Genomic DNA, 12,846 nt, shown 5'->3' with positions numbered 1-12,846 from the left:
TTTATTTAAACAAGGATTTTTAACACTGGAAACATCTAAGCATTTTTGAAGCAGTTTACAAGTACTAGTTCAATTGGAGAGAAGTTACAAAGCTTGCATCTCTCCTCAAAGTCAGGAACAGTTTATTTTTACTACTTTTAAAATGTAGTGCTGTAGGAAACACTGTTAATCAAAAATGAGACACAGCTGGCACATCCCAAACCTAGCTTTCAGAAACTGCTGTTATGTGTCACAAGAAGTTTAATTCTTGCAATATAGTAATCCTTGGCTGCTACAGTGAAAAGCATTCTTTGAAAGAACAGCAGCAAGTGAGTCCAGCGCAAGATTTGGAGAGTTCTCTTTATTTCCTCAACTAACTGGTACTCAGTTATTGGTAACTGTAGATGCAGTCTCCACTGACTGTGCTTGGTGAGTTGAGCCTTTTCTACTCTCTTCTACTCTCACAGATCCAACTAAAAGTTCTACCTCTTAGCATTGTAGAAAGAAGTCACTGTTTAAATTGATAGCATAGGTTGTTTTCCCTAGAATCAAAAGGACGCTAATTCACTTCTTTTCCAAAACAAGTGAGTATGAAAGACATATCAAACAATTCACATTCCTACAGGTATTATCAATTTTGCCTTTGAAGACCAGTCCGTACCTTTCCTCCGGACAATGAACTCAAATTTAGCTGGAACCAAAGTATCCAGGCTGATGTTGATGGCATTCAGTCCTGCCTCCTTCAATCGGGGCAATAACCTGGCTAAATTGATCCCATTGGTTGTGACAGCGATGGTTTTCAGCCCTTCTAGCTTGTACAGTTGACCTAGGAAAAGAAAGAAGTAAGAATACTTTAAAAGAAGTAATTCAACTGTGAATTAAACAGATATATATAATAATAATTCATAAAACAAATAAAATTCAGCAATGGTTGGAGGAAATCACAGACACATCAATGTTTCAGCCACCTTCCAGCCATGATGGCTTAGGAGATCCATTTTAGCATACACCTATTTCAAAAGGTATAAGCAAAAGTAGTTGTTGCATGCAAAACTGGTTATGAAGAACACTGAAAACACAGCTAATTTCTCCATAGCTACTCTACTGTTGGAAGAAGGCCTCTGATCTTCTTTACTACCTTTTCTTTAATCTAGCATTGCAAACTGAATTCTGTGTTCTGTAGTAATAAGAAGCAAGACATCCCATTTCACCTGGCACCTGAACTAGCAACACCTACCCTGCAGTGTTGCAGAAAAAAAAACAGTTCTAACCTAGTGGCAGTGTCAAGAAGTAGTGACTTGAAGCTGTCAAAATAAGCATATATGCTCCCAACTAGAGAAAAAAAAGGTCAACACATCAGACCATTATAAAGAATCTTATGCAACAACATCCAGTGAACAAAAGTATTTGCATTTAATGGGAAACTTTCGGTTAACAAAAGATAACCGCATAAGAAACAGATAATATAATGAGCTTAAAATTTAGAAATTAGCTAAATTTTGAAGCTAACTGAGGAAATGCTCAGTGTAATAGATTTCCAGAGGGTAGTCCTTCAAACCTCCTGTTATCAATACAAATGCAAATAAAGAAAACAAACAAAATGGCATACACCATCCGCAGAAGCATAATCCAAGCAAATCCAAAGCTTCTACCCTAATTTCTTGGAAAATATTTGAATAACTCTTATTCTTGGGGCAGTTCTGGTTACAGTACAAATATTTTACAGTTTGTTCTTCACTGCCTATTTCACCTCTATTTGTTCATGCTGATAAAGGTCTTACTTTGGCTTTATTTCATGTCTCAGCTGTTCTCAAAAGATTCTGCCTAAGCTTAGCCCAGAACTCCTATCAAAAAGAAATTAACTGCTATATAGGTTTCACTCTAGAAATGTAAAATGCATAAAGGCATAGAATAAAATATAGAAACAAAACCAAGCCATGGCCTAAAATGGAAAAGTTTTGTTGTTGTTTTAATAAAAAAGTAGAAACTCTTCAGGTCATTAAGTGCAGGCAGCAGCTTTTGTCAGTGCATCTTCTCTCCCTGTGCCAGGACAAGAGACGTGGCAAGGCACTGGAAATACACTTAATAGGCAGAACCACTTGTAATAAAAATTTGGATAAAGCCCAACTATGAGAAATTGGAGATGGAGACTAAGACGAAAAAACTAAGAAGGACCAGTTAGCACACTGTGTTATTTGTGAAAGCCAAGAAGTGGAATATTTCCTCTTCTTTCCCCCCGACCCCATTAATGATCTCTAAACTAAAAAGGGGAAAAAGAGTTTACATAAATTTGGAACTCCCTGTGTGCCCATGTTAGCTTGTTTGCAAACTTCTGGTCACTGCCTTACCACCAACACCATATCAATACAAGCAAAGGTAACTGATAAAACTGTGAAGTAGAACAGGAAGCAGAACAGATGCTGTGATTCAATTTTAGCTTCAATAGCATGAAGCTAAAAAATTATTTGTGCAACTTGAGCTATCAAGTAAACCTTTTTACATTTACTTTTTTTTCCCTCGGGATAAAGAACATCTTAAAAAGATGACTTTATATATATAAATATAAATATATATATATATATACACTATATATATATACACTATATATATATATTTTTTTTTATATATTCTTTATATATCCTCTTCTAAGAGCTTCTTCAATTATATTTCTCCTGGTTGAGACCAGAAAATATATTTTATCTCCTAATATATGTATTAACAAGTTTAATCTGCACAGCTTTACTCCAGAAATATGTATGCTATTATAAAAAGCCTGCCCTGGAAAATGATGTTCTTATGGGTCCCTTCCAACTCAGGGTATTCTATATTTTCTCAGTGGAGATCTATTCTTCCCAGACAATAATAAGCAGCCACCATACATTTTAAGTTCATTTTTAATTTAAGCCTGCAGTACCACAAAGGAGATGGATTCTATATTCCATTATCATCTGCTTAAGGAAAGTCTCATATATATACTTTTGGCAGTCACCAGGACATGATAGAGGTTTCTACTAGTGTTAGTTGCCGAGTCACAGTTTATGTATGTGCACGCAGTAAAAAGTTTATGTATGAGTATTAGGAAAATATGGTAGTAATAATCTATCATTAAAATTAATGGTGCTTTACTGGTGTTCCACAGACGATTTATGGTTAAGAGAAATGCTTGTTGAAAACAAACCTAGCTTAAATCTCAGCCCTATTCAACCCTGATGTAGTGTATCCAGTTTCTGTAAACCATCTACAATGCAATACAGGGTCGGAACTTGAGTCATTCAGCTCAAAGAAAGATTAGAAACAAGTCACAGATGAAGAACTGATTTCATTCCATGTCTGGATGGAGGTCAAGACTCTTTAAGAGAGTCTGTTGTGACAGAACAAGAGGAAATGCTTTCAGGCTTAAAGAGAGTAGATTTAGGCTGGATAAAAGGAAACAGTCTTTTACAGTCAGGATGGTGAGCTACTGCAGCAGGTTGCTCAGATGTGGTTGATGCCCTGTCCTTGCTGATCTAGTTGTGCATGTCCCTGTTCATTGCAGGAGAGTTGGGCTAGGTGACCATTAAAGATCCCTTCCAACTCTTAAGGATACTATGATTCCAATTCAAGAACACAATTTTGAAACCTCCATTTCTTACAGTCTAATGTGGACTTATGGGTAAAAACCCCGTGAATCCTAGAAAGGCTGTTTTAGCTTACTTTGTTAAGAGTAAATCAATTGGTGCCTGAACAGCCACTTTAATGACAATTAATAGCCAGTGATCGTGTTACTACAGCCTTACCTTGACAAGATTTTATTTTTCAAATCATTCTGTAATTCCAGAGCTGCTGTTACATTAGTTTGAGGAATATTTTCCTTTATAATACTGAATAAATGGAGACCATGATAAATCTTTACTAACTAGTTCGGATTTTTTTGTTAGTACAGAGTCTTCAGATTTACCAAAATGTTATCATCTAACACTATTTAACTAGTTAGAGTACCCCCATACAAAAGCATTGAGCCTGGAATTTGAACACCATCACATACTTCAACATACAGTTAATAAGGTAGAATATTCTACAGCTTACGGAACTTAACAAAAAGGAAATCTAGGTCAGAGTCATAAAAAGCCACAGACTTAGATGTCCCAAACCTCTGAATAACAATCTTATCATCAGGCTTCCTTAAGTCAGAAGGACCTGACCATGGTAATGACACATTAATAATGGAGAAATATTTCAGAGTGAAGACAGTTATAAAACAAAACAAAACAGTCCCACAAGGGCAAAATGACACTAAACAAGAAGTTAATAGAATTAACACTGGTAGAAATACAAACATTACAGCATGAAAATGTGAATGAATAGTGTCTTAGCACGTGCTACTGCCTTTTTCAATTTCAGTCAGAAAAAAATTTTCTGACTGAAAAAGTCAAACTCTTGACAATTAAAGCATTTGGATCTTAAACCCAGCAGTTTCTTTGTAACCATAAACAGGCTTTGAGAAGTACAGCAGAAGTGCTTAATCCAGAGCAGCTCATATTTCAGACCAAACAGTGAAGACAAATAGACTCATGGAATCACAAGGGTAAAACAGAACTTTTGAATGTGCCTCACCTTCCTCTTATGCTAGCCAAGTTTTTTTCTCCAGCCTGTTGAAGCAGTCACAGACTCTGTAATTCTCTTGCTCCTGAATCAGCACAATTTTTGCTTTTTCAGTTCTTGTCCAAGAACCAGAAAACCTCTTACAGCCTAGAGCAGTAGGTCATACAAGGAATGCACTGCCAAGGAAAGTTCTAGAGAAGAATAACTCTTGCCAGGCAAAGGATGGATGACATATGTTGCTGCAGTATCCTTAGGCTACAAGATAAGGAATTTATATCTTGAAATACTATTACAAAGCTGACATTTTCAGAGTCTGAGATGCCCACTTCTTGAACAACTTTGTAACGACCTTGCGAGAAGATGGCTTCAGTAGAGTTGAATACTTCTAACATTGCAGGAAATGTTTTTAGAATTGTTTTTAGTGAATTTTCCCCAATTTGTTCTATGTAATCTATTTAATTTTAACAACTTTCTGACTATCCTATTTGTGTGCAATATGCGTGTGTAATGTGACAGTCTCAGAAGAAAAAAATATTTTATATGGAGACTTTATTTTCTAGTTTTGAACATGACTGAGAGAAAACAGCCAGGCAAATATGAATTAGTTACAGAAAGAGTTAATGTAATGTGACAATCATCTTAACATCTACCACTTTTACACCAAGATGACTATTCTCATATGTTAAAATGACGCTCAGAAGTTGTGAAGGTTCTGAAGATCACTATGATTCTTTCTGTCAAAGCTTAGTTGTGAACAAGAGCATACACAAAATAATGTGTTCAAAGGTTCAAAATGGGTCTCCCTCCAATAGCTGTAAGAATGAGCCTTTGAAAATTAAATCACTACAGTAGAACATACACAAAAGAAGCTTTCTATCTATGCTTACAATTGTTGCAAATATAGAATTATTTGGCAGTGAACTAACTACTCAGCATAAGCCCTCAACACTGAAAGAGCAGTGTTGAGTATAAAAAGCCATCAGCTATGATAAAACAAAATAGTACAGACCAGCAAAGAAAACTCTGCACTAAATTGATGATGCTATTGATTTCAATTCATTTTCATGTCAATACTATACCACCCAACCTACTCCCCTTTTGGATGGAAAAAGCCAGCTACAAATAATAATATCTTTTATTGTGAGGAACACACATGCCAGGCTTCTTGAAGGGTACATAACACTCTCAATCCAAAATATAAATAACCATCATGCATGTGGTAAATATCTGAGGGAACACTTTTCCACAGTTTAAAAAAGATTAAGTTAGTACAGTCTGGGGGCTCCTCACAATCAGTATACTGGCAGATCTCAAGCCACCTCACTCTAGCTTTACTTGTTCCAGCTCTTTATACTACACTGCTCTGAATAAAACAGAGCAGGAACAGAGACCGTTTCATGCAGCAAAGCCCAGTCTATCAGCAGGCACTTTTCTCAAGACCTTCATATGCCATATTAATCCCTTCTTATCTTCAGCACTTTTAAGAGTATCGTTGCATAAACAGAAGTTCCACTGCCTACAATATGCCAAAGTACACTGACCTTCATAGCCTCAATTTAATACATTACCACTATCTTTACCTGTTTTCATGTCCATAACATGAAACCTTGGATAAGGAAAAAAACAACTGGCTCAAGTCAAAATCAGGAGCACAATAAATTAACACAATGTAAATCAAAAGGAGTTAGACTTCAAAGGTTTAGCCAGTAATTTATCTACCATTTAATACAGTCTTCATCAGTAACTATACAAGTATAGTCATTCTCATCATTCCTGTAAACACAAATGAGCAAATGCAATTGAAAATAAACAATAACCCTCCCTCCTCCCAAAAAAGAAAACCCGTTTTGTTCTGTAGTTTGTAAACAAGTATCATCTCTTCCTCTGCAATGAGGAACTCCTCAAATCAGTTATTGAATGACAAATTCTATTCAATCAGGAGAACAGAACTGGAAGTTTGTTGAAGGGAACTGCCTTGCATTTCACAATACTGGAGGAAAGCAACATCATTTCATATGATATTACTCTTCAGATTGTGGGACTTCATTAGAAGATAATTTTAAGTGTAGTTCTTGGTTCAATACATAATAAGTTATTTTAAATTACAATTTATTTATTGAAAACTTACCCACAATATCAACCACATCAGGCCGGATAAGTGGTTCTCCTCCTGTCAGACGGATCTTCTCTACACCTTCTTTCACAAACAGTCCAGCCAGAGTGATTATCTCCTGAGCAGTAAGTAGATCTGATTTAGGAGTCAGTTGAACACCCTCCTCTGGCATACAGTACTGGCCTGAAACAAAGAATACAGAAACACATGGCAAAAAAATAGGAGCAGTTAATCTAAAACTGATATGCAAAATACACCAAGTGCAACTGCCTTTAATAAAAGACAGCTAGCTCTGCTGTTTGTACATACAGATCATACACCACATCTTACAAGCAATTTCCTGGTTTCTTTCAAAAGAAAACCCACAACTCATTTGATGGGTCTCAAAATTAAGATGGACCTACTGAGAAGGAAAGGCTGACCTTATTTCTATCTAACCTGCATTCAAACACACGCACCAACGTCACCCAGCAAGCATGGGAACATAGCCACAGACTTTGCAGATGTAATTGTGGAATACCTAGCTACAAGCTTTCGTGCTTATCACACACTTATATACACAAACACCCAAAAGCACTTCAATCCAAATAATCAAATACCCTGAGCTGGAAGGGATCCACAAGCCTGTTCCACTACCCAACCACACTCGTGAAAAACTTCTTACTAACAACCAATCTGAACCTGCCTTGAGGCACCTTTATGCCGTTCTCTTGGGTAAAACACATCAAGTCTTACGAAAGACCCTTTTTTTACCAGATCCTAAGGCTTGCTCCCACTTCCTCATCCCATCAGTTCAGCCCTGGATCAGTTTCTAACTATCCTGTGCCACTCAAAGACAAGAAACCTAACACAGGGCCAACATACCAGTAAGTATTCTAGCACTACTCTTGGCATTTGCACAATGTGTTCCTACCCACTGGTGAATAAGAGCTTTGTGCAAGAAAGCACACACTTACACCTGAGGTTGCACTTCTCTGTCAAAGAAATTCGCAAGTAGTTGTGCTGACGCCCAAAGCTGTCAGTCAAAAAAGCAGAGAAGGGAGCAGCATGTTCCAGCAGAAAACGTGCTCTTCCTGAGCTTTGCAGTTCCTGCAAAGAAAATCAGAAATTGCTAAGAATTTGAGTAGCAATACTCAATATATACTTGCCATATAAATGTTAACTTTGATCTCAACAGATAATTATTATCTTACTTTTTCCCCCACCAGGACAGCAGAACAAAAAAAAACAATGGTTTCTCCTTATGGCCCAAATTGGACACTTAATGATTAATTTTCTTAATTCCATAGAATAGCACTATCAGCTTTCCCATTATTAGACACAGTCACTGAGAGCCAAAGACCCAGGAACACCACCAATCTCCATGTAGCCCTCAGATGACCAAAATCATTTATAAGGGTCCCTGCAGTCTAGTGCAAAATAAATAAAATTTGATAAAACTCTGCATCTCTGCTTGCATCCCTTCCAGCTTCCAGATGCAAGACATAACATCCTATCAATAGCAAAACCAAATTACTGCTGTGCATAATTATGTTTCATGTTTGCTTAAAGAATGTTCCCGGAAAGGTTTTCATGTCCAAATCTGAACAAGAGAATATTAGCAAAATGCTTGTCTTTGATAAAAGACAACAAATGAGGTGTGTGGGATTGGAAGACAGATATTATATGATCCTAAACACTCCAGCTGTTTAAGCTGTAAAAAATTCAGAATTGTAGTACTGTCTTTATTGATTAAATAAATATTATGATTTCTACTGATATTTATATATTTTTTCTTAAACCAGAGTATGATATTCTGGGGCAGCACAGCTTTTGAGAAGCACTGAACTAGAATGGCTTGGGTTGGAAGGGACCTCAAGTTTCAACCTCTCTGCCACAGGCAGGGTTGTCAGCTGCTAGATCAAGTACTAGATCAGATTGCCCAGGACTCCATCTAACTTGGCCTTAAACACCTTTAAGGACAGGACATCTCCTGTAAGAAAACACTTCCAAACCACTTCTGGATAAAGTGGCCTTTACAAAAAAAAAAAAAAAAAAAGACAAAAAAACCCCATGAAGGTGAGAATTCTGCCACAAAATCGCACCTCCATTCCAAACCATGCTGGCTAGCCTTGATAGGCCACACTAGGTAAAAGGTTGCATAAAGTTTTTACAAAAATCTAAGATGCGGTATGCAGAACTGGACAAGATGACACAAGTGGCCATTTAGGTCTCAGGCTGCAGAATGTGCCCAAGCTTTCTGTCAGTGTCTGACAGCAGCAGTGAGCATAATGGGTGAGGTGCACCCAGGTCAAAGAACTGCTCAGCACAGGAGTTAGTAGCTGACTGACAGAACTTTAAACTGGCCTTGAAGGGGAAAGGAATAACATCAGGTATGCAAGAGATAAGCTATAGGATAGAGTGCCAAAATCTAAAGGACAGCACGCTAGTGAGAGCCTTCAGTCTGTTCCATGAGGTGCTGGGTACAATGAAGAACATTTGAAATGTTTCTACATCAATACACATAGCATGAAGAAAAAGCACGGGGACCTACAGGCATTGGTTCAGTTCCAGAACTGCAATATCATTGTGATAAGCTGTAGTGGAAATGCTAACTGAAGGCCTGAATCACTGATTGAGCACCTGGTGGGAAGGTAGGGCCAACCCAGGAGAGTTCAGGTGAATGCAATACACCTGAGTGATCAGAAGGGGTCAGGATCCACCCCATCCCAGACCTCATTTAAAGGTTGGCAATGCAGGCAAAGGTATCTTGCTGGAGATACCTGCCTGAGGCCTTCTGGAGGTAAGTAGCTTTTTTTCCCTTTATTTCTGTGCCAATGTCTGTTGTATTTTAGTAAATCCTCACTTGTTGCAGCTATGCCCTTGCTGTTCTGCTGTTGTTGCTGTGCTTCCTGTCATATTACATAAACCAAACCTGGTGGGATGTCTTCTGGGACTGGTGCTTTCCAATAGAAGGCTCTGGACCTTCATCAGGGACAGACAAGGGATGCTGTGTGTGGTGGAGTGGCTGGGCTATCACAAGAGTCATCAGCAGTGTGCCCCAGCAGCTAAAAAACACAACTATATCCTGAGGTACATCAGGCCCAGCACTGCAGGCTGCATCTTCAGCAGTTACTGAAAAGTTACTTTTATTCCAGCTGAGCCAACTCTATGGCTGCTGGTAAACTTACAAGCAGGAGCAGTCTTTTCTGGCTGCATAATCTTCCCATCACCCTTTTAACAATTTCCTGTGTTTCCCGATTCAAATAGCTTTGTGATTAGTTAAGGCCTCTAAAAACAACCTTGGTTGTGGAGGGTCTAAAGAAGATGCAAAGTGGACAACTTCAGAGCCCCGTAAGCATCTGTTTAATTCTGATAAAATGTCATTTCCACGTAATTGCTTATCTGCCAGACGAAGTCTCTTTCGGTTTCTGTTTTGCCACAACCACAAGTAGAGAACTCCAGAGGGCAAAAGCCAAGTTCTCCACAGGCCTGTCCTTCCCTCCTTTGCAGTAACAAAGATGTCATTGACAACAGCTGTACTAACTGATTAATCCATAGGCATGTATGCTGCTCAGGCTCATTCTTACATGGGAATCTTCTCCCATGTGCATAGGCAGAGCAACTCATGTGTTTTTAATCTCACTGGGGAAATGCTGCAGTCTGGGTGCTTATGGATTGTTAACAAGTTCTGGACAGCTTTATTTTCCTCAAGAAATCAAAACTGGGAGCTTACTTTGTTAGAAAAGTAACTTCCTCGCTTAGTATAAGAACACCCTAGAAAACCAGTTGAAGAAGAGCCTAAATAAATACTCAGGCTTAACTCCACTTGTTCCCCAGCTAGAAAACATTAAGGTATTTTAAATACTGCCATTCTCAAATCATAATGCAAAGGTGTTTATTCTTTGAAAGCCACACTACATTCTGATCAGGCTGTATTTCTGATGTTCTCCTATCTGTTATTTTAGGAATGTGCCCATGTTTAAGATGGGAAGTACATCTGTGCTTTTTATTTTAGTTCTTGCAGGAGCACTCCCCTGCTGCTTCTTTCTCAGTCACTCATTTTTGCACTTGGTATAGGACAAGGTCTCCTTATCCACAGCATGTGAAGGCAGAACTAGATTGAAGATTACAGGTAAAATAAGAAGCAAAATGCTATCCTCTCTTGACAGGCAAAAGTCAAGAGAAATAAAGTTTAATGATTTTTATTAAATGGATGCCAAAATAACATCATTTCCTTACAAGGGCAATGGTTTGCTTGAAGTAATTTCATGTTTTTCAAGAAGCGATCAATGGCATAAGATAAAGGAAGTGATGGCTCTGTTTCTGGGTCTGTCATCCACTGTGAGTGGTAGGGTAGATGTTGCAGACATGGAAGCTGAAGCAGACATACATGAGGAATAATACTGACCTTTGTTAACTGCTCTGAAGCTTACTGTAAAGAAGTAGCATTTAAAGAAAAAGTGTTCACCAGGCAGCTAGTGTCAATACTGCTTAGAGATCCTGTTGGAGATAGCTGACTTTTGCCTCTTGCTGAAAAGTACTTTTGAATTCTGGAATGGTCAAGCAAAAAAGCTCCATAGGGCTGCTAGAGTCAGTTGTGAGCTTTTCTGGAAAGAAAGAGTAACTGACAGTGGAATTTTTAAGCTGTTAGTTCAGTTTGTCCTGTTTGACGTCAGCAAGGAGGAATTAGGAGACACCCATGAGTTCAGGAGTACCAAGGCTGAGCTCCAGGAATGGATCCTGTATTGCCAAATCTGTCAATGCAGCAAACACTGACTCATTTTTAATCAATTCCCTGGGGAAGGCCAAATGTCCAAGGCAGAAACCCAGATACTTCCCTGGTAACTGAGAGCAAGGAATAAGCCTACTCTCAGCCAACCTCATAAGTAGGATTTTTCTGAAGGGAAGGAATATAGTGAGACTGGACCTTGAGGCACCTGTAGCATTTGAGTGAGCAGCTGCATGGCAAAAGCTGCCTGTTACTGTTCCCAAGCTACAGGGAAATGGTTATTCAGTTCCCTACAGTTGAAAAAGAAGAGTGTTGTGGCATTTTAACCTACTGATGTCCAACCACATAACTTTATGGTTTAAAAGTCAGGGCTATTATACCCTAGCCCCTACTGCCCTCTCCCTGTAATTGACAGGAGAGGCTTCTGTACACAGGAGTATACCCTGTTGCAGAGTGTGCTACATCTGATCTATGGAAAAAGTAATTTCACCCTCTAGGATGTCAATCCTATGTTCTAAACCAGTACTGAAAGAATAAGAGCTCAGATGACTGCCACATTTTGACAAGCTGTCAACCCTTCAAATCTGCCAATTCACCTGTAATTTCCACAATAATTCTTTTAGCAATGCACCAGAACTGGAATCTGTGGCCAGTGTTAGTAACCTTCAGGAATACCACAAATTGACAGATACTAGAAAAGCTGTTAATTGAGAGTGGAGAGGTTCATCACCTTAATCATGTAATATTGCCAAACAGTTCTGGCCTGGCCTCAGGGACCACAACAGTGTCAGCATGGCTCCTGCTGCCAAATCCTGCAGGCTCTTTCAGCTCCTGCAGTCCTACTGGACAAGTCCATGCACCAATACTGCCCTTGCATCCTGAAGGCCTAGCACTACTCTGCCAACATCAAAGAGACAACACAGCAAAAGCTCTTCTGTTTCATGCCTCACCTTTAAAGTCTTGGGTTAGGCAAGCAGCAAAGTGTCCTTGTTCAATGTGGAAATAAAACAACCACAGAGAATGAAATTGGTCTAAGTAGGTCAAGTGCCAGAATGAGGTCTGAGCTGGTAAGTCCAAGACAAATGTTTTTCTGAGGGCTCCACAGCTGTTGCACAACAGTTGGCCCTAAACAGCATGCTTCAGTTCTGGCTTCTGGCATAGAAAGTGCTGCTCATGGACTTTGAACAGCTACCCACAAAATGGAGTGCCAGGACACAGAGTTTCAGGCATGAATGGACAAGAAAGGCCATATAAGGTCTGTTCTAGTCTAGCTGGGCTCTTCCCTTTATTCCAGCGAGGGCAGAGAAAGTTTTAGTCAACTGCATTTAATTTACATGAGCTGAAATTAAACTTCCTAACAGGACACCAAAGACTTCTACTGAAATGATATGTTTATAAAGATGTAAGAAAAAAAGACTGTCATTTCCTTAGTGTTTTTATTCAGAAGCCCCATTACACTAAG

The 12,846-nt window shown here is 38.8% G+C and overlaps 1 protein-coding gene across 2 annotated transcripts in view; it reads right to left on the bottom strand.

Moving 5' to 3' along the window:
* MOCS1 (molybdenum cofactor synthesis 1) overlaps positions 1-12,846 on the bottom strand; it is a 30,975-nt gene that overhangs the window by 16,081 nt on the left and 2,048 nt on the right. For both annotated transcript variants that reach the window (XM_015857520.2, XM_015857521.2), the window contains exons 2-4: positions 7,630-7,762; positions 6,689-6,856; positions 641-805 (exon numbers count right to left, since the gene is read on the bottom strand). In XM_015857520.2, the coding sequence (XP_015713006.2) occupies positions 641-805; positions 6,689-6,856; positions 7,630-7,762 (466 nt within the window). The remainder of the gene's footprint in view (positions 1-640; positions 806-6,688; positions 6,857-7,629; positions 7,763-12,846) is intronic.

This window comes from Coturnix japonica, chromosome 3, assembly GCF_001577835.2.
Source record: "Coturnix japonica isolate 7356 chromosome 3, Coturnix japonica 2.1, whole genome shotgun sequence".
In the NCBI taxonomy this organism is placed as follows: Eukaryota; Metazoa; Chordata; class Aves; order Galliformes; family Phasianidae; genus Coturnix; species Coturnix japonica.
This window is presented reverse-complemented; position numbering and strand designations above follow the sequence as displayed.